Here is a 23,463-nt window from a genome sequence, read left to right on the forward strand (position 1 = left end):
ACATTTTTGTTAAGTAGAATTATAGGGAAAGTGCCACTGACACAAAGGATTTGGGGCAGAGTAGATAATGATAAACTTAGATTAGGGTTTCCCTTTGATGGTTAAGGCATCTGCTCATGAGGTATGAGCTGAGAGGTGACAATGAAGGAAAGCTAATCCTGGGTATCTTCTGAAATTCAGTCCTTCCCATTCTTACATTATGACAAGCCCCTCAATGAATTTCTATAAGTGAGAGAAGAAATCAAGCAGAGCCAAAGAGGAATTCCTGGAATCAAATGTTAGTTCCAGAAAACGTGGGCCTTCTAATTTGACCAAGGCTGATATTTTCAGCAAGTACGATAGCCTTTTGGCTTTATTAGCTGTAAATGTATTGAATTGTTTCTATAGTGCTGATTAAAAGCCAATGCCAAAGATACCTGTGTGTCCCCATTATCTGCCTACTCGGCTTCATCCTTGGGTAGTTCTGAATTCCTGTGATGAGGCAAATGAATGGGTGATGTCTGACACAGCAGGACCTTCCAGGATAACTTCAGTATCATGGCTGGTGTGACTTCTGTCACATTAGAGACATGGGCCAAAGTTGTTATAAAATAATTTGGCTATTACCCTTGGGGAATATATATTACTTCAGGACTTTTGAAAGAAAAAGGACCTCAACGCTAACAAAAGACTGAAATGGGATCTGAAATGTAAGAACGTGACTGAAGTTTCCCAAAGCAGAATTTTGTTTATTTCAGAGTTTGTGTGAAGTACGTTAAAATGTTTATGGTAATATTATTAAAATAAAGTTAATTTGGAAGAATTTTTCCACATCTGAACTTAGATTACAATTATCGTCATCGGCAGCCGTCCGTCTCGAGAGACGATGGTGTAGCTTCTTAAGAGTCTATCTGCACCGCCGAGAATGGCTGTGCAGTCCGACTCGGGAGTGACATGGTATCTGTCTCCTCCCATGTTGAATCGACATCTTGTGATGACGCTGAAGCTACAGAGCCTGGGCAGGGTAATATGGAGGGTCTGCTGTTGCCCATGCAGCAGACCCCCCCTCTCTTCGCAGCTGAAGGGTCCAAGGGAAAGACGGAGTCGATACAGCTTGGGTTCAGGTGCGCCGCAGGAGTTGCCGGTGTTGACTACAACGTCAAACCGCCTTAGGGACTCCGGCTCCGGATTTTCTGTCGGGGTTTACTCCCTTAGCCTTTCCCCTGAAGAGGTATGCCGCAAGGCAGCGGAGGTTTTTTGGAGTCAGAGTTTTCCTTCTCTGATGTACCCTGACTGGAAGATCGAACCAGCGACACTTAGCTCGCAGGCCGACGCTCAATCCACTGAGCTAAACCAGCCAGGGTCAAATTACAATTATAATAAGGAGAAAATAACATTTATAATATTTTTTACTTCTGTGCTGTCAGAACCATTTACAAGTACAATATGAATCTTTTCTTAACAAAACAATATTGTATTTCCATTCAGTTTAAAAATTAGTATTCCCCAACTCATCTCCTGTCACTTCCTGATTTACAAAGAAAAAATCCAGAGCTCTTTAAAAAAATTAAATATATGGCTATATTTGAACTCGATGGGCTCTCTCATGACTAGATCCCTTGGCACAAGCTGCCTCTTCTTCCTGGAATATCTGTCACCTTTTATTACACCAGTGACACTTTCAGTCTTCAAAGTTCAGATCAAATGACATCTCCAATGCATATGTGTTGTTTCATCTAAGCATCTACAAACATGTACCAAATGAATTATTTTAGACAAAAATGTTTATAACTTTTATAAACTTTAAGAAAAAGGACAGAAATGGGTTTGCCTTTGTAATATACTTGTCACATTCCATTAAAAGACTATTTCTCCTAAAATATCTTGAAGAGATAATTATCTGAGTGGGTAATAAGACTGATCAACCTTATTATTCTAAACAGTGAGTTTTAAATGATTTTGGAGTAAAAAGTTATTTTTTCCTGGTTATTTCTAATTTATATGTAATTGTCTTTTGATATCTCTGTTTATACTTTGGAGTAATGGTGAATGAATAAACAGACAAGTTTGAATACTCTGACTTGAATTAATCATTTCCCAAGTACAATACAGATGCCCTTCTCCATAATGCCATTAGGTTAATTATACTGCACTTCATGACTGGATAGGCCTTGTTTTCTCTTCATTACATAAAAAGATTATTGATGTATAAAATAATAATTTCTCAGTCATAAGGTCTCCTTTTACTAATTTCAAAATAGTTTAAAATAACACTTAATATTTGTGTAGTATACTTTTATTAATGAGTAAAAAGACATGTTTTAAAATATAGTGAGACTAATGTGGAGTGATAAGAGTAACAACTGTTTTTTAAGATTTTTCTCATTTAACAAGGATTTTTTTTAATCTTGTGCTTTTCATCTTGTTATAACAGATGTTATATAAAAAGTAACAGAGTTTTATTGGAGATAAAATACATATTCTCTTAGCCAACTTACATGTAACAAGGAAGTTAATCCACAGGGTCAAAGTTGATTAAGTTTATAAAATAAGAAAGAATACACAGCAAATTCTAAGTGGTAGGGACTATGATGAGTGCCTTGGATAACCATTTGACTTGGATAATCACAACCCTATGAGACAGGTACCATTAATGTCCTAATTTTACTGATGAGGAAACTGAGGCACAGAGATAATAATTCATTTGCCCATGATTACAATGTTGATATGTTGTCAGAGCTAAGTAGTATAACTACAGAGTCTGTCCAGTTAATCCCTAGGCTGTACTTCTATATCAGACACAAAAGGAGGACCTCTTCCATCAGAAATGATGATTTCAGAAAAAGTTACCAGATAGCTAGAGGAATTAGAGCAGTGTTTTAAAAAATGAAAAATTGTGAATTTATAGGGATTATAACTGTGTGGCAGAGAGGGAAAAGGGAGGCATCCCTGAGGTTAGGAGTTATAAGCACATAGAAATAAAGTTAGAAATATACATCATATATTCCAGAGATTATTAAGAAGGCAGACTGGATCAAAGTTTTTTATTGAGAATTGAAAAAAATGAATATATTCACAATGTTTTACTGAATATTATTATTTGGCACATTAAATCATTACCTGTATTAAAGTAACCTTTATTCTTCAGCTCATTATCTACATAAGTTGATTTTGATATTGACAATTGACTGTATCAATCTGTTATTATCCTTGTGATTCTTTCATCTCACTGACCCCATCACTTCACTAAGCTCGCACAGTGTCAGGAATTTACTTGTTACTCAAAGAAGATGCTTTAAAAAAATAAATGTATATAGTTTGGGCAGTAATAAAAATGTCCAGGTAAAATTTTTCTGCATAAGAATACAAAGTCAAAAAACAGCAGCTCATCCATTGTTTTCTTTTCAGGTAAACCAGTGATGATTGTAACGGAGTATATGGAAAATGGCTCTTTAGATACATTTTTAAAGGTAAGATTTTAGACTTATTTAATTATTCAAAGTGAAGATAAAATTGAGCCACTTTAAAGCTAAGTTTTAAAATGGATAGAAATACCTGAAGTCAAAATAATTATACTCTAAAAAATTAGCTTTGGTTTCAAATTTTTTCTTTACAGTAAACTTATACAAATTCAAATTACATGCATCTACAGTTTTATTTAACTATATATTAATTTGCCTGAAAAAAATAAAAGAAGGATGATGAGGAAGGAAGAAAGGAAGGAAGAAAGGAAGGAAAGGAGGAATGGAGGAAGGGAAAGAAGGAGGGAAGGAGGAGGGAATAAAAAAGCTTATCTATAATAGTATCAACAATTAAAAAAAAAGAAAAACTTCTATAAATTTTTAACTTTTTCAGAGAATATATTATCAAGTAGAGCAAGGAAAACTGTCTGAAAGGTCCATGCTAATTATCTACATTAAGGGGTGAAATAAGCTTGTGACCCTTCTGAGGTCATCCTCTGCTTACGCCAGTGGAGTCATCACATGGTAACAGACAATAGTAATCCTACACTGTCTGGTCTTGTGAGTCTCAGAAAAAGACGTTTTTTAAATGTGTAAGTCTCCTAATTGTAAATGATATGGCAACTCATTTTATTGTATAGTTGGTGAGTTTGTGCTAGACAATGTAACATATTTGCAGGCTTGCTTAAACTGTAGGTTGGCAGTTTTTTATGTTCAGTAATAATTATTACTATTGATAAGAAAGGTGATGGAAAGTGGCATTAATGACGATCATAAGAGGGGCCCAAGCACTGAATATGACAGCTGTCCACAAGACTCTGTTGCCAAATTTCTTACACCTATCTTTCAGTTCTCTAGGTCTTAAGTTACACCTTCCTTTTTTTTTTTCCCCTCCAAAATAATCATCAGGCAAGGCTTTTTCTGTCTACAGTAAGTTCAGAGCCCTTGACAGAGAATGAAAGCTTCCAAGAAATGCTAATGTTGTCCTCCTGGTCATTGTTCAGTCCTTCCCCTCCCATCTGCTGCTGAAGAATCTCCCTTTATCTCCTCTGGCCATTTCTCCTTTACAACAATATGCCTATCTATCTAGCTTTTAAAGCAGCTCAAAAATGTGGTGTTAACCCTTGGGCAGACATGAGGTTGCAGTGATGAGCACTCTCCTCTGATGACTGAGAGAAGGAGTTACAATGCAGAGAAGGGTAATTAAGTGAGATTTTTGACAAAAGCTTTCAAAGCCTTTATCTGCTTTGACCCAGCAAAGAACTGATAAACATTACCAAGTTAACTATATATTTCCCAACGTTTTCTATTCTCCTTCAGACGAAATTTGCATATGAACTTGGTGATAGGATTAATTTAAGACTGAAGGGAGACCCTTTTATACCCCCCCCCCCAGTAATTTGTGTTGCTGGACTAACATTTCTACCACACCTTTACAGAAAAACGATGGGCAATTCACTGTAATTCAGATCGTTGGCATGCTGAGGGGCATCGCTGCAGGAATGAAGCACCTGTCCGACATGGGCTATGTGCACAGAGATCTTGCTGCTAGAAACATCTTAATCAACAGCAACCTTGTGTGCAAAGTGTCTGACTTTGGGCTTTCCAGGGTGCTGGAGGATGATCCTGAGGCAGCCTATACCACAAGGGTAAGATCTAACAGAATGCATTTCTGAAACACTAGACTAGAGGCATTTAATTTTTAAGTATTTTAAAGGAAATAGCAAAAAGCGCACTTTTCCAACTTAGGAAAGAAAAGAAAGAGAGAGAGTTCAGGATTTAAAAAATCCAGATGATGCTCCTTGTTAGATATCAAAAAAACTAAAATATTAAACTCAGATAAAGTATTCACCTTATGAGTCTCAAAAATTATTTTTTCCTAAAGACATTGAAAATTTTTTTAAAAGTTTGAATTCAGAGTGGATAAAACAATGTAAAAATCATATAAAGTTTTTTTCAACATTTTATTTATTTATTTTTAGAGGGTAGGGGAGGGAGAAAAAGAGGGAGAGAAATATCAATGTGTGGTTGCCTCCTGCATGTCCCCAACTGGGACCGGGTCCACAACTGAGGCATATGTCCTGACTAGGAATGGAACTGGTGACCCTTTGGTTCACAGGCCAGCACTTAATCCACTGAACCACAACAGCCTGGGCCATATAAAATTTTAAATGCAAAAAAGTGAGGGAATCCCCTATATTAAAAGCAATAAATATAATATATATACATATATAATATATATTAACATATACATGCATAACACTATTGGTTAGCTTAAACTCTCTGAACTATAGTATCTTCATTTATAAAACAAATACAGAAATATTGAAAGCTACCTTTTAAGGATTCACATGCTATGGAATAAAAAAGCCATTCTTTAAAAAAAGTTAGACTTACTGAAGGTATATCTAATTTATTTTCTTACATTCTATGTAAACTGTTAGTCCCATGTCTTTGAAAATTTGTCACTAACTAATATTGTAATTAGCATAAATCATCACCTTTTCCCAACAAGGTAATTGGTTCCTGAATTGATCATTCTTTCTGTGGAAAACTGTATTAGTACAAGGGAAATTTTTGGACAATCTGTTCATTTCACTTCTTCAGTTTGAATCTATTATGATAAACTACACTTGTTTAATTCTAAGTCTTTACAATATCATCAAGGTCAAGGTTTAAACTCCTCGGGAAGGCAGCGATTTACCACTGTATTTTTTTCACTATACAATTTGGTTAACCTTGGTTTCCATGTAAAAGAAGACTTTTGTCCTCTCTTATTTTTATGATAGATGTTTTACACAGTTTTAAATATAATTCAGCTCTTTAAAAATTACTGCTGCTCAGAGTCTAACAATAAATATGTTAATAGATTATAAGGCTTTTTTTTTTTTATTGTTGCTTTGTGACTCAGATTCTTAGGGACTGTACTATGCTGAAGATTAAGAGCAAGTTATCTAAGTAAACAAAGTCTTTTAGATGTCAGCTTCATAAATCAATAAATTAATTGGTGGGATATCAATTCATTTTCTTCCAGACTTAATTATGGTTGCCATTATTTGCATTAACTCAAACATCATTTAAGAATGCTCCTGGAATTACTGTTATATTTAATAAATGTGGCTTAAACAAGATTGAGGTTGTAGAAAAATTCATTCCCAGTATGATTACTTGATGTCTTAGTTAAATGCATAAAGCAGATTGTCAATGTCTGTACCAATGTGTCATGCTGGAGGAGAGGGAGGGCAAGGGAAAGCAGAGATCCTGAGGCCATCAAAAATTATTCCTGTGAAGTGGGTTATGGTAACAGTTTGTGGAAATGCATATACTGAGAGCTAAGAAGATAAGGGGATTTCAGATAATAGTGATGACAAATATGAGGGTCAGAGGAGCAAGAGAAAAATTCTAGGCTGAAGTGTAAAGTAATTCACAAACTATAATTTAAGAGGTGTACCAATAACATATTAGAGAATACCACAAAACAAATAGCCATTCCTAATTGTGTGATCTTACCTTTGAATATTTAATTAACAAAATTAAATTTTGGGAAAGTCCTCTTAAAGGGTGTTACCATATTTCTAAGGAGCAAATAATTCAAACGTAGTTTGAAAAATTCACATTAACTTCAACTCAGAGAGCCATCTCAAGCATTGCATAACATTATTATTTTCTCCTATGTCTTGAAACTTTGGTTCATAAAGAGCAGTTTAAGCCCCATTTTTTCTACTATGTGAAATAAATTATTTTCTTTCTGCAAAATAGGAAGGCATATGTTAGTCTTTTTTATAAGAAAATACTCAAAACTTACACCTCTCTCACTTTCTCCTCATTTTTTTTTTCTTATTAATGAAATGTTTGATTGTTTGGGGTTGCCTGATTTTAAAAATTAAGAGGAAAAAGAATTCACCCTGAAGGGGATAAGATATATGTTAAATCTGTGAACTAAGAAGAAAGCTACCAAACCAATTTTTTATCATGTAAAAAGAAATCCCGAACTTTATAAATATTGTAACTTTTCCCCTATACTCTAATTTTTATAATTTTTAAAATGGTTGAGTTAAATGAGAAACCTACTTCTTAGGTTAAAAAAATAAGCCTATTCAAACAAACACAAACATATGCCTTCAGAAAATAAGAGAAATAAAGTCTAAAATAAATTGCCTGGTATCAGGGAAAAATATAACTAAGTTGTTTGTTAATGCATCTGATTTTTGTCCTTGTCTTATTAACTGTTAAACCTCTCATGGTTGCATAAAGCAACTGACATGTTCCACTTACAATTCTTACATTAAAGAGAAAAAGAAAGAAAGAAAGAAAAAAAAAAAAAAAGACACCCCAGGAATTTGAGTCTTTTTCTCTCTGGTCGAAAGTTATGAAAGTATACCTTATTGATTCGCTTGCTGTGTGCTTTCTCCGTGAAGAGCTGCCATCCTGATGCTATAATTGAGATGTGGGTCCTGTATGTATTCCAGTAGTCAAACAGAATTTAAAACCAGAAACCTTCCAGATGGTCTAATAGTAGTCAGCCTGCCTGTGCTTATGGACTGATGCATGAAAAGAGACTGCATGTTGGCAAACAGACCCATGTAAAAATGCTACATCTCTTTAAAGATCTTTCCAGTGTGGCAGTAATATCCCTAGATACATTTGGAGTGTGTGGGAATTTCTTATCCTTTTTTTCAATTTCAGGGAGGCAAAATTCCAATCAGATGGACTGCCCCAGAAGCTATAGCTTTCCGAAAGTTTACCTCTGCTAGTGACGTCTGGAGCTATGGAATCGTAATGTGGGAGGTTGTGTCTTATGGAGAGAGGCCCTATTGGGAGATGACCAACCAGGATGTAAGTATGGGACTTTCTCCCTTCTAGTTTGGAATGAAATGCTTTGCTCTCTGTGTCAGGAGATGTACAATAATTTTCATTTCTGAATATGAGTTGCTTTAAAAAGTGAAATACTTTGTTTACATTCTAGTATATTTTGTTATTAAAATACCTTTTATGCAGAAGCTCAATGAGTTAACAAAAAGGAAAATAAATCACTGTTATATAAAAGCTCAGCCCCTTGCCAGACAGTTCTAGCTGTATTGTAGTGATGTTCCACTCATTTTATATAAATATCATTTTCAAAGATAAAGAACCATCAAAAAAAGTAGTGACAGGCAAGGTTTTTATAATTTGCCTATGATAGGGGGAGCTAATACTCCAGTCCAAAAGGATGAATGATCTTGATTTAATAGTGCATAAAAAGGAACAATCTATGGTTTTTAAATTTAAAACTGTATACAAAAAGAGTTGTATTGTCTATTTAATTTTTGAGGAAAACAGATTATTGTCCCCACATGGAACAATAATGCATGCTTAGAATACAGTAATAGAATACTAGAATTAAAGGAACTATGGAATCTTCTGTTCAAGTTCAGAATGTTTATTATGTGACATCTAACATATGGCTTTTTGGTCGTTGCTTTTGTAATTTTTATACAGCACTTTCCATTTTGAATCACATTCAAATTTGATATGTTTTCTGTCAAATAACACAATTTTAAAAGGATTTATTGCGCCCTTACTTTGTGCCATATGTTACCTTAAATCCTTTACCAACTAAGACCTTATTACTTCTTTATCAAACCAGTATATTTAAGTCTTACTTCAATAGCATGCTTTAAAATACATTTTTCTATAATTATTTCTTTTATCCATAACCTATAAAATCTTACTATGTCTTATGGTGTTCTTAGACAGGTACTATATCTTTCTAGCCTCATTTTTTTAAAACAATATTCCCATGCCAGTAATTAATATTCATTTCAGATATAAAAATTCAAGTCCAACTTAATGAAAGGCAATACCATGTCTATTTCAAAGTGTTATTCATAACCACAGGGTCAGCCTAACTCTTGGTACCTATATCTGGAAGGAAGAATGGTAAGATTTTTGTTCTTCCTCCTCCTCTGCCCAAGTCCATGCCTGGATTTTTCAGGATCTTCCTGGATGGAGAGATAGAAAGAAAGAAGCAAAGACTGTTTTGTAATGTTGGTCTGTTGATGCTTCCTATTGGGCAGTAACCCAAATATTGTTCTCCAGGGAGATTTATGTCTGAGCTCTTCCAAAGCCCTTGCTGAGGTCCTCCTCTCTCCAAGGTCCTTAAAAAGAAGGATGTACTCCACTTGACTTGCCCCAGTTCCTCTCACTTGCACTCCCACTCCTCAGCCTTTCACTGCACTGCACACATGTCTACTAAACCTGATGGAAACATATTATTGTTGGAGGCTCTGCCAGTGTTCCCTGTTTGGATACTACTGAAGGCTGTCTCAGTTGCTGCCTTCTAGAAATTTCTCTGAGTGAGAAGCTAGGGTCACATTTCAGCTTTCCCAAGGATTGCAGTTGGCCTTTGAACAATGCAGGCTTAACGGGGCCAAACCCCACACAGTCAAAAGTCCGCATATAACTTTTGACTCCCCCCAAACTTAAGCATGCGTAGCCTATTGTTGACTGAAAGCCTTATCAATAACAACATATTTTGTATGTTATATGTATTATGTACAATAGTACTAAAGTAAGCTGCAACAAAAGAAAATGTTAAGAAAATTATAAGGAAGAGAATATGTATACATTTAGAGTAATCATTGAAGAAAATTTGCATGTAAATGGACTTGTGCAATTCATACCTGTGTTTAAGGGTCAACTGTGTTTTCTAGTATGCTTCTCTGATAGCAATAGTAAACAGGGCTGGTGGAGTATATACAGCAAGACATCTCAAATTGCTACAATTGATTTTCTTTGTACTATATCCACTTGATTTAAGGAGAGGGTGCTGACTTACATTTATCTAAATTTGGGAGAACATAGTATCTATCGTCCTCAATTTTGTGATTTTATGGGCAGGACAATGATAAAAGTATCATTAAACTCATGGTATATATTTAACAAACTATAATAGAGGTATTATTATTCCTGTTTTGCAGTCAAGAAACTTAAGACTTAGAGATATTAAATGATTTTCTTAAGGTTACAAAAATAATAAAAGTTATACCAGGAATTTCAAACCGGTTCTACAATTTTTTTTGTACCTAACTACCATCTTGTCTCCAATTAAATCAACATCTACTTTCTCCCTTTCATTTCAAACCAGTGACCCTAGATCACTTTTTGAAGTAAATATAAGATATTCAATTTACTATTTAATGATTACTCTGGATTGATCTAGTCTAGACAAAGGTTAAAGCTATATGCTACTTTCTGTTCTCCAGATAAAAGCTAAATGCTAACTTGAGCTACAGAGCACTTTGTGGTTTGGCTTCTATCTTCTTTCAAATTTTATTTCAATGTCACTGATTTGTTTAAATTTTATGAAAGTATTTTATTCTGTCTTGTCAGTAAGCCTGGTCCCTACACTTAAGAAAAACATTTGTCCTTTGGTTAACTTCTCACAATTGAGAACTTTTGAGTTCTGATTCTGTCACTAGGAGTTGTTTGTATATCCCTGCTATGTGTATAATATATGTAGCATTGTCATCTACATTATTGGCAATTATACCTGAGATAGTTGTGTCTGTCACAAATATTATAGACCAAAATAGAACGTGATACTAGGTGAATGAATGCTCATAAGTGTTTCTGCTAATCTTGACTGGGCTTGCTCCTGTTCCTTGTGGTTGGCTGGTCTATGCTTGCACACCACATGGCTTTCACCTGCCTCTGGAGACCAGCAGGTGAGACTAGACATGAACTTATTTAACAAGTGACTAAAGGGCAAGAATGAGCCCAGCTGCTCCTCAGCCTGGAACATATCTACTAAAATCCCACAAGCCAATCCCATAATCAGAAGATTGGTCCATTACACTGCTTATCATGAGTGAACAACATAAAGTTACATGGAGAAGGATGTAGAAAAAGGAAGTGTGAAGGATTTCAGATGTATTTTTTCCCCCTGATATCAGCCATTTGTGAGCCATGATACTTTTCTAGAGAACTGTATTTCAAATTATTTTTAAAATACTGATGTAATATTTTCAGAAGTTATAAAACAAAAAATAATATTTTGTCTTTGGCTGGGATTTCTGAGAATCTAAATGAGGTTTACAGAAAATGATGATACAATTACAGATCTTTCTATAATGTCTGCCTTTAATAGTGTGTCCAATACATGCTTTTATTTCCTCAGCAAGTTCATGATCGTTAGTTGCATTTAGTTTTTAGATATAGCACTGTTTTAAAAATGCCTCAATTTCTATCTAAATTCATATCCAAGAAACATGACAGATGTACTATATTTGAAAATAATGATTACTTAATATCTACTTGGGAAAAAATAATCAAGAGAACAAAGAAGTATCAAATTTGGCAATTTTGAATAATATATTTTATAATCTCTACATTCCAGATACTATATGGTTCCAAAGGGCTTTCCCACCATGAAAATGTTAATTTACCAAGACATGCAGAATCATCTAAATCTCTCAAAGAAGACCTTTCACTGTGTCAGGGGAGTAGATTTCTTTTGATTTAAGATTACCTCTGTCATCACAGAGAAAAATCATAACAACACATAATAAAAATAAACCAGAGTGACTAGAATGATTTAGGTAAATATCAGACCATGAACTCTGATTCAAGCTTGGGAAGCTAAGATAATATCCTACAGATGTAGAAGCTTCTTATTGATAACAAGTATTTTAAATGTCAACATGTTCTAGAACTTTAAATACAAACTAAAATAAAAAGGTTTTCACTGAATTGCATTTATATATTTAATGGATTTTTTTCTGTTTTATTTATTGTGAAATATGAATATATATATTACAGTAAACATATATATTATGCATTAAAAACTCATTTAAGTAATCTGTTTCTCAATATTCTCATGTTAGAATTACTTTTGCATTTCTTTGGGTAGGGAGGCTAGTTTTTTATTCTATTCCTGTGGACCACTATCTTATCCATAAGGTGCAAGAAAATCTGACCCCCGAAAGATGTCAACCCACTTTGTACTGGCTGTGCCTCTCTTTTTTCTCTACTTTGTTTCAACTTTCAGTAGTACAGAATACATAGATATTGATATATTATATAAATATATGTTATTATTTCTTATACTGTTGGAATACTTAATGATAAAGCAAAGATAATATTTTATGTTAACACACAGTGTTATATAATTAACTAAAATATGACAACTTTAGTTCTCATCCAAATACTGTAAATGACCAAAATTTGACAGTGAGAAAATCATTAAGCTTCTCAGCCTCAGTGTCATGATGTCTGTGTATTAATGAGTGTTTTGGACCAACAAAAATTGGTATTCTTGGATAATATTGGTTCTCTATGGATAATGCTACCCTTGGATGCAAGTAATTATTTTAGGGAGTGATATCCTCATGGAAATTTTTATCCCTTTGGAAAAACTGATACATAAAAAAATAGCAATACTTAACTCCAAAATTACTCTACCTTGCTGTTTAAAAAAAAAAAAACAAAAAATGACAACACAGATTTTTAAAACTTATATTGAACTGAAAGTCATTTATCTTGGATTCTATACTCTTGGCCAGTTTTAATGACTATAAAGGGACTGGACTTGAATAGAGGACTTCTAAGATTTTTTTGACCTCTGCAACTCTAGTGATTTAAGATTGGTAGACCAAGAATAAGACATACTTAATATATATTCAATAACTCTTGGCAATTGGAAAAATCCTAGAAAAATGTTATATATGAAACTATTTTTGTGGTATCTGAGATTATTTGTGGGAACATATTCTTAAACTTTATCACATAGTAACAACGGGACTTATATGTGAGATTTCAAGTAAATAGCTAGCAAGATAGGTACTCATGACTTAGGCAGAACTTATTCATCAAAACAGCTAGCTGAGGCTCAAATTCTCCTACAAATTTCCTGCCACTTAGTTAGCTATCCTACATTTTTTACATCTCCTATGACTGACAATGCACTATTTTTCAAAATAACTATCTTTATTTCTATATATTATTGTCTCTTATGGTGCAAGTAATCTGATTCCAAGGGGTAAGATCCATACTGCTGACCTCACCCAGTCTTTAGCCTCTCCTTCCTTTGCTACGTGTCCTGAATTTCCTTCATCTATCAACTTGGCAGATCATTGTAGTTTAAGTAGTAGTCTGAATCAATTCTTCCTTCTCCAGGTGAGCATTTTCTGGACACAGTTATTATAAAAGAATAGCAAGATGGCCCCAAGTGTATCACCTGGGTCCCTCACCTGTTTCTCCTAACCCAACTGCGTGAAAGCAGCTCTAATGCCCCCTACTGCTCAATATCAACTTCCTTTGCCCATGGTAACTCCTCTTCTCATCACTTGTACCTGAGCACAAGTAGTCCAGGTGCCAAGTAGCCATAACTGCTAGTTTGATGGAACCTTTGTTCTGTCCCCTGGTCATAGCCATTGGAAACAGTGCACAGTATAGAAGTTTCTGATTTAATATATATACTGCATCCCTAATAATGGTACCAACATGTTTCAGAGTGTTGCCTCCAAGTTGATGCTTCACCTTTGGCTTTAAAAGGCCTTCTAGTATTCTATGAGTGAAAATATATGTTTCTGGATGATGAGCTATGTAGTGGTTGCCAGAACCAGCTTGTACAACATTTCTACCTGAATGAGATTATATTGGTAGCTTGCAATTCATATAAAGGGAGTATTTATATTACATAAATGAGAAAATGTTATAAGTGTTTCCCCAGAAGGAAGAGCCAGTTGTTAAATGTATACCAACATATTACTGAGTATGTGATATTTTCACATACCCTTCACTCTGAAGTGGGTAACCTTGCTGTGTGGTATGCTAGGTAGGATTCTGTGTTTGTAGATGAAATGCTGGGTGAGGCTCTGTGAGCAGAAAAAACAAACAGTATCTGTATAAGTCATATATACCTGAAAAGATGCACCCAATAACCCTTACATCCTGGAAAGGGCCAAATAGATTCAACTCGTCACCAAGTGAATAGTGCCATATTGGACACTTGGTATTGCAGTTTATGTAGGCAACATTATTTAAATTGTATTTCCACTCTAGATTTACATGTCAATGTCAAGAAAATTGCAGAGCGTATGATAATATTTTAGATATAACACATCTGACATAGTGGCAGATTGTCCATAAAATGTTCGGTTGTCTTTTTTTTTTTTCCTTCTCTTTTCTTTGTTCATCTCAACCACCTAGATTTTTTTAAACATACATGTTTAACTTCATTTATCATTGTCATTTAAATCTTGATTTTATAAAACACAGAAAGACATTTTTAAGAATTCTGTATCATCAAAATTTAAATAGTAGAAATAGCGATAGTTTAGTAAGTGTAAATTCTATACATGAAATCAAATAATTGGATATATTTTCAATATGGAAACTATACAAATTAAATAAATGGCTAAATGACTTAATAACAATATTTTATTATTGTGAATTATTAGTTACATTATGACCTAAACAAAGATTCTGAATATTCAGACTTCCTTTGCCATATTTCATATTTACCTATATTCTGAGTCAATCTACTTGACCAAAAAATCTGATTACAAAGGCGTTTGTTTAGCTTTATAACAAAAGTTTTCCCATCTAGTTATCACCTTCAAAGAAAATGGATGACAGTGCTAATGTCATCTGCTGGTTCTTTTTTGAAAAGTATGCAAAAAATTACATCAACTCTATAGAAAATCAGATACCAAAAATGGATCATACACAGTTCAGTAAACTATAGTGCTTTCCCCATATAAAAATTAATCAATGAAACACAACACAAACTACTATTGACTTGGTTTCAGGGAACACATATGAGAATTACATTTTTTTCCTCAACTCCTCTTCAGTCAAGTATAGGGATTTTGTAGGCCGCCATGCTGTTGACTTTGTGGATTTTAATAGTGAAGGAATTCAGACAGACTTGCTGAGAATTGATAATGAGCTATGGCCCTGACTCTTGCCACTTTTCAGGTACAACCAAATCTTTGTATAGATCAGCAGATCAAATGAATAAGAAACTTCCAACAGTGGCAGAAATGTCACTATAGCTGTGATCACTGAGTGGATTTCATCTTAGATAGCTTTCTGAGACTTTTCTCTGGCTATACTGTCACCTTTTGGCAACCATTGTCACATTCAGTATCAAACTGCCAGCTTTCAAGGACCTCACTTTCAATATTCGAGATGACTGCAACCAGTTTCTGAACCAAACACTTGTAAAAGCAATCTTTTACTTGTTCCACCACATTATTTAGGTGCTACGTGAGCTCGGATCACCAGTTATAAGCAAAGTGAGTCTATTTTTCTGCACTCCAGTTAAGGTTTCTGAGGGATAAATGCCACACTGATATAAAATGCTGTTGTTGCCAAAAGAAAAGAGCTTGCCAATGATTTCACTGCTCCAGTGCAGGGTGATGCCCTGCTCCTGGGAGAGCTGCCCCGCCACCGCCAGACCAATGGCTGCGGTGCCCCCCACACATGAAAACTGCACACTCCAATGGACTCCTTGGTGGATCCCACCACTCCTCAACCACCTATATTAACAAATATAGTAGTAGTAATGAAACCAATTTATATTATGTTCTACTTAGTTATAAATGATAATTTTTGTAGTAAAATGACACTTGTGCTTTGGTAGATTTCTGGCATTTCATAAATCACCAGAGTACGAATGCCATTCTTTTCACCCCCAAACTATGAAGGAAATTACAGCTAAAAATGAAACAAAAAATTCAAAATGTCTAACACTAAATCTAAAGTTATAGTTCTAAATATATTTTAAAGATAAAATTTAAAGATGAATTTATAATTAAATACCATGACCTAAGGCCCTGGCTGCTGTGGCTCAGTGGATTGAGCGTGAGCCTGAGAGCCAAGTGTCTCTGGTTCTATTCCCAGTCAGGACTAGGTTGCACGTCAGGTCCCTAGTTGGGGGCGTGAGTGAGAGGCAACCACACAGTGATGTTTATCTCCCTCTCTTTCTCCTTTTCCCTCTCTCTAAAAACAAACAAACAAACAAATAAATAAATTATTTTTAAAAATAAATAAGTAAATAAATACCATGACCTAATTATCTGGGCCAAATCTAAGTTAACTTAGAGACATGCTATTGTATCTCTATCAAATTTACATTAAAATAAAGATGATTAAGTAACATATTTTGGAAATAATTTCAGATCAAATAACATTAATTTCCGTTAAAACTAAAGAATTTGTTTAATTAGTCATTCCAAGGTTACATATAAAGACTGGCTGCTCAGTGATATAAAGATGTTTTAAAAAAGGTGCTAAAGAAAAAGACTTGATTAGTTGCAACTTTGGGAGAAAGCTTATTATAAAATAAATTACGTTTTAAATACATAAGAATGTTTTCACTCCATGATGAAATATTTCATGATATGCATTATATTATGACATTTAATTTTGGTATGTATATGCTATTAAAGAGAATAACCACTGTCTATATAAGTAACAGGGAGTCATATAAGCAAATTAATAAATAAAAGAGCTTATATTACTATATGAGTGCAAATGACACTTCTTATTCTTTTACTAATTATTTAATATGACAGAATAATATGTAAAATTATTTAAATTTTTTTAGTTTTTCACTTTTATGTTTTTGATTAATATATATTTCTCATAAATCTGTTGTCTTATTTATTTCTCAATATGCATGAGCTTTAAATGTATTAAATTTATTGACCATAAGTTATAGATTTTTATATTTTCTGCTATAGTTTGCCTTTATTTTTTATATTGTGTTTGAGTTGTTAACTAAGGTGGGAAGTAGAGACAGTCCCTGAATTATGATGGTTCAACTTAGAAATTTTAAACTTTATGATGTCCAAAAACATTACACATAATTAATTACATGAGTTATTCAACACTTTATTGTAAAATAGGCTTTGTGTTAGATGATTTTGCTCAACTGTAGGCTAATTTTAAGTGTTCTAAGTAGGTTTAAGGGAGGCTAGACCAAGCTATGAAGTTCCGTGGGTTAGGTGTATTAAATGCATTTCAACCTAGGATATTTTCAGTTTACAATGGGTTTATTGGGCCATAAACCCAACATAATTGGAGGAGCATTTGTATTTTGCTCATAGTTATTCAACATGTATTTAACCATTTATTTTTAGAGTCCTCGAGTACTTTTTTTTTTTTTTTTTTTTTTTTTTTGTCTGTATTTAACTATTGGTGCATCTCTGGAACCATTATTTTATGCCTTTCCCAAGATGATATAAACTACACCCAGCTTTAGACTGTGACCAAGTGCTAATGACGTGCACATTTATGAATCCAGGTATTTCTTGTGCTCTAGCCAGATTTCTGCACATTGCCATACGAGTGTTGCCCATTCACCTGAAATAAAGTAAGCCCAGATTCTGCCCGTCAACATCCATTGCTCCACTGATGCGCTTGCCTAAAACTAACAGCAACAACCGTCCAGTGTGAGAGCACTGGACTTGTTTTATCTCAAATGCTTCTCTCATCTCTCCTTAACCTCTTTGTCATAAATGCACCCTAAATCTGCTCTTTCATCCTCTTTCCATTTGTCACTGATCTTGTTCAAATGGCATTTCCTTTATCATAGAGAGCCTGGTTTCTTTCCAATTCAAATTATCTTTGTAAATTTCCTATTCTAATCATTTAATTTTTACTAATTGTCAGACCAAACCTAAAATCCTTTTGGAAAAATGTAGTAAATTTTGAATGTTAAAAAATATACATAAAATATGTAAGAAATATATTCGATAGTATTGGTTTTGGGTATCACTCAAACACTTGATTTTTAATAATAGTATAAAACCTGTATTATTATAATCAGTAGCATAATCAACTCTTTTCTGCAGTTACATATTTTGAGAGCAGCAGCAACATTAAAAATGTTTTTGATAAAATAATCTCACAATCAGACTGATATTCATACATGTGGTTGCATTTAAAAATCAATGATATTTGCAATGCCTCTGCTACTAGATAATTATCCAAATTTCTGACAGAAGTTAGTAGATGATAATAAACAGCCAGACCTAGACATTATTAAATGATACATGAGATAGTTATACTAATTTAGCCTTTGATTTATCAATCATTTACCATCCAAAAGTCTGTTTTTATGTAAAATTGCAGTTCTATTATTTTAAAAGTGTGGTTCTGCTCATAATTTTTCATTAAAAAGACATTAACTTTTCAGAGAAATCACAAGAAGATTTAATGTCTATTTGATTCCAGAATTCAGTGCTAAGTAAAACACGAACTGTTTATTTTTATGTGAATTAATTTTACAAATCACCATTCATCAAGATCTTAGGTAAAAATGATTAACATTTATTTTCTTTATAATAATTGAAGAAAGCTTATCCTTCTATATTGGGATAGTATATTTATTCCTTGACATTGTTTTGCAGCAAATGTAAGTAACTGGGGATTTTAGAGATAGTGAAACTGGTTGTTATTGCAAGAGTAAGAAAAAAGAAAGGATGAAAGTTAGATAGAAGAGGATGCTCTACTAAACTTGTGGTTTTGGGACTGGTTCCGATTTGCTTTAACAGGTGATTAAAGCAGTAGAGGAAGGCTACCGTCTGCCAAGCCCCATGGACTGTCCTGCTGCTCTCTACCAATTAATGCTGGATTGCTGGCAGAAAGACCGAAATAGCAGGCCCAAGTTTGATGAAATCGTCAACATGCTGGACAAGCTTATACGGAACCCAAGTAGCTTGAAGACACTGGTTAATGCATCAAGCAGGTACAGTCCAGAACTGAAGAGGTTTTCTTGAATTTAGCTTATTGAAATTGATGCCACCAATATTAAATCAAATCATTTCTGTGCATGTTAACTTCTAAATCTATGACCATAAAGTTATTATCTTACAATGAATGAAGTAGAAATGATTAAATTATACTTCAAAGCACCTATACTTAATCTAATAGTATAGCATGCCTGTTCAGAAGAATGTTAACTGTAGCCAAGTTCAGGTACTATTTTTAAAAATGCTCAAATGCATAATGTGTATATTGTCATGTCTTTTGTATCCCCCACAGGTGTAGATGGGGAAAAATTAATATTATTAAAGCCATCAGGAAAAGCATATTAAGTACTGATATATTTTAAATTATAAATATCTACCAATAATTATTTTTGATTGATTTAAAATAGATTTTAGAGTCTGTCATATTTTATGAATATTAACAACATTTTAGGAACCCTTTACTCTTATCCAGTTGTACACAGATATTTGGTTAATTAAATATGAGTAATTTTGTGGGGAAATGGTTTATGTGGGCAAATAAGCTTATTTCATTATGAATGCATATAAATAATGTTCCATATTTGTAAAATATACTTTATCTATTTAACCTGAAAAATTACAGTTATTCCCTCAAAAGATAAATCAGTTGGACTCTGTACTATAACATTTTCTAGATTGTTATTTTCACTGGATTTGAGGAAATTGTTTATTTTTACAATAAAAAATGTTTCATGACAGTAACTGAATTGGCCACCTATTAGAATAAACTAAATGAGAAACAATTTGTTGATAAAGTTACATAAGTTCTATGATTCTGACATAACATTTGTTTACTATGCAAAAATTTATTTTTAAAGACAAATAAGGAATGAATCTTCAAACTGTTCAAGGATCATTAACTTTCTGTGGTAGCAACTGGAAAATGCATCTCCTTAGCAATTATTCCTTATGTTTTCCCTGAAATATCTGCTTTCATATTGTTTATTGTCATATAAAATATTAAACATTTCTCTCATCTACTTGTTTGAATTATGTTAAGTTGTCACAAATAGATATAAAGAAAGGAAATGTAAAGAAGACATTTTTATATTCTAAATTGTGTTAATTTATATCAGCATCATCATTACAGCTTGAGAGCAGTTTCAAAATATACAAAAAATTTTCATATTTTCTTGGCGCAATATGTAGAAACAGCTTGCTAGGTTTCATTTAAACTAATTTGACTTAAGACTATATCACTTACTACCCATCTTTGTCTAGCCATCTACAAATCTGATTCTAGAAGGTGTTAGTTTCTGATTCATTCCCTTTCTCTATATTTCTCCTCATGTCACAAAGCTTGGTGATTTCAGTAACCATGTAGATGATATTTGAATGTCTCTCAATACCTGGAAATTTTCTGATTTCATGATTTTGGTCTCTGAACTACCTTTGAATCTTCTTGTCATAGTCATATTCTATACTTTGCTATTAACAAAAATTGCAACTATTCTACTATCTCAGCTTTAAGATACTACTCTCCAGCTGTTTCCTCCTACAGTGCTTTATGGCTACAAATCATTATAAGCTATCCTTTTGCTCATGCACCAAATATTCGTGTGTCTACTCTGTGTCATGCTGAGGGTTAGGTGCTGAGTACACAGAATTGAGCCACAAACTACTGAGGGAAAGAGGGATTAAGAAGAAATAAAATATTTTAGGAACACTTTGGTTTTGAGGTGAGAAGTGAGAGTATAATTTCGGAGGAAAACTGGAAAGCTAGAATAGTTGTGTAGGTAAGACTTGATGATGTCTTGAACAAAGGTGCTAACAAATGAGATAGAAAGCATTAAGTGAATAGTATTCACAATGATAGATTGTGAGGGAATTGAAGATAAGAAAGCAGAGAAATGTTGTATCATATACTCTAATGGGAGCACTTCAGGAAGAATTTGATCTAAAAAAATGAGCATGGTTTTGGAAATATTAGTGATAGTCCTGTGAGACAGATGGAGGGATAATGTAAGCATATGACTATATAAGAGAAGGAAAACTCTGACTCCAAAAAACCTCCGCTGCCTTGCGGCATACCTCTTCAGGGGAAAGGCTAAGGGAGTAAACCCCGACAGAAAATCCGGAGCCGGAGTCCCTAAGGCGGTTTGACGTTGTAGTCAACACTGGCAACTCCTGCGGCGCACCTGAAGCCAAGCTGTATTGACTCCGTCTTTCCCTTGGACCCTTCAGCTGCGAAGAGAGGGGGGGTCTGCTGCATGGGCAACAGCAGACCCTCCATATCACCCTGCCCAGGCTCTGTAGCTTCATCGCAAGATGTCGATTCAACACGGGAGGAGACAGATACCGTGTCACTCCCGAGTCGGACTGCACAGCCATTCTCGGCGGTGCAGATAGACTCTTAAGAAGCTACACCATCGTCTCTCGAGACGGACGGCTGCCGACGACGATATAAGAGACCTTGATGGGAGATAAAAATTGGGTAATATTAAATGCTATTTGAAACAAGAAATTGGGAAAAATTGTCTAAGTAGAAAGGAGTTATAGTCTGAGCAGAAAGGATATGGGGCCAAGTCCTGGTTCCCTTAAAACTTTAAAGTTAGGAAAAGAAAGAATAATAGACAAAGGAAATTAAGGGGAAACCAAACATATTCAATGTCATGGTAGCCAAGAAAGAAAGAATGATGATTCAAAAAAAGTTGAGATTAGGGAGGATTTTGAGGGGGAGGTAGTTGTAGGGATGGCTGTTAGATGTTTCTGGAGGCTAATCATCTTACTGTGTGAAAAATGTTCACAGATTTTGGCAAAATAGAGGCCATTGCTCATTTCAACCAGAGCACTTTTTATAGAATTTGTTTGGAAGAAACTACACATGGGTAGTTTGAAGTATAAATAGGATATAGAAAGTGCAGAGAACATGAGTAGAAAGATAGCTATATCTTATGGTTAAATTTTACTTAAATAAACACCCATTGAAGGGCATTTAAATTATTTTTAATGTTTATTCTCAGTAGCAAAAAAAATTCTATGTGTACTTTTTGCCATTTCCCCCAATTGTTTCCTTAAGATACATTTCCAAAAGTGATTATTATCATTATGATCATCACATTATTTTTGGCCGAAGAGTATGAATTCAATATAGGTCAAAATATCACATGGTTTGATTGGTCTTACTCAGTTTTCTTACTGTTTGTGGTTACATGTTGTTTTCCAAGTTCTATTACACTTGAGTGAATTAGCAAGTATCCCCGTGTGAGAGGATAAGGTAAAGAATATACTTTCTATTAAATTAATTAAATAAGTGTAAGTTTTTCTAGCAAAGTCTGGAAACAATTGGCTTTGCACAAATTATCCTGCATATCTATATTTGGTAGCAGTGTCTATATTATTTTTACAAACAATACACTAGTAGGAAATACATATGTCTAAATAGTTACATGAAAAATTTAGGTAATGTTTTATATTAAGAAAATTAATTTATTAAACCATTATAATTCCTCATAAACTATGAATAGAAAAAATCTGAATATACTGATTTTGTGTTTTGTATATCAAAACTTTTTCTTCCATGTTTTCATTTTTGTATTTTGCCTTATAAATATTGACTATGAGTTAACATTACAATGCAATTTGTTATAAAAGAGTTAAAATGTCACTTTTAATATGTTTTGTATGTTTTAGAGTATCTAATTTATTGGCAGAACATGGCCCACTGGGATCCGGGGCCTATAGATCAGTAGGTGAATGGCTAGAAGCAATCAAAATGGGCCGGTATGCAGAAATTTTCATGGAAAATGGATACAGTTCAATGGACGCTGTGGCTCAGGTGACCTTGGAGTGAGTAATTTTTCTGATAATTTTTACAAAATTGCTAGGGTGAGAAAATGTGTCCAGAAACCAATGTGGATGAGGTCAAAGGAAATCAATTAACCTTTGTCCATGTGTGGCAGCTTTCAAAGAAACCTCTTCTTTTTTAGCCTCTATTGTTAACAACTGCATGGTTAATGCTACTTGTGGCCAATGTCTCTGCTTCTTTGCATTAAACAAACAGAATTTGAATATTTGAATAATTGAAATAACAGCTCTTTGGCAAAATACTGTTATTTTATGATGCGAAAAAGATTTTTTTGACAAAGTTTTTATACTGGTACTTGTGCTATATGAATGTAAATACAAAACAAACTGTAAGCACAATTGGTATGACTAGTCCTATGTAACAACAAAACATATTCTTAAATTTCAGCTATGATGAATACCCAGGAATAAGCATCTTAAACAAAACTTCCCAG

At 33.9% G+C, this 23,463-nt stretch overlaps 1 protein-coding gene and 1 pseudogene across 4 annotated transcripts in view; one reads left to right on the plus strand and one right to left on the minus strand.

Moving 5' to 3' along the window:
* EPHA5 (EPH receptor A5) overlaps positions 1-23,463 on the plus strand; it is a 340,616-nt gene that overhangs the window by 310,262 nt on the left and 6,891 nt on the right. For all 4 annotated transcript variants that reach the window (XM_090266816.1, XM_090266817.1, XM_090266818.1 and 1 more), the window contains 5 exons: positions 3,388-3,449; positions 4,880-5,089; positions 8,127-8,276; positions 18,986-19,179; positions 22,856-23,011. In XM_090266816.1, the coding sequence (XP_090122942.1) occupies positions 3,388-3,449; positions 4,880-5,089; positions 8,127-8,276; positions 18,986-19,179; positions 22,856-23,011 (772 nt within the window). The remainder of the gene's footprint in view (positions 1-3,387; positions 3,450-4,879; positions 5,090-8,126; positions 8,277-18,985; positions 19,180-22,855; positions 23,012-23,463) is intronic.
* On the minus strand, positions 15,274-17,923 carry LOC150020067 (mitotic spindle assembly checkpoint protein MAD2A pseudogene; annotated as a pseudogene).

This window comes from Furipterus horrens, unplaced genomic scaffold, assembly GCF_987537825.1.
Source record: "Furipterus horrens unplaced genomic scaffold, mFurHor1.1.pri manual_scaffold_2, whole genome shotgun sequence".
NCBI classification, from domain to species: domain Eukaryota; kingdom Metazoa; phylum Chordata; class Mammalia; order Chiroptera; family Furipteridae; genus Furipterus; species Furipterus horrens.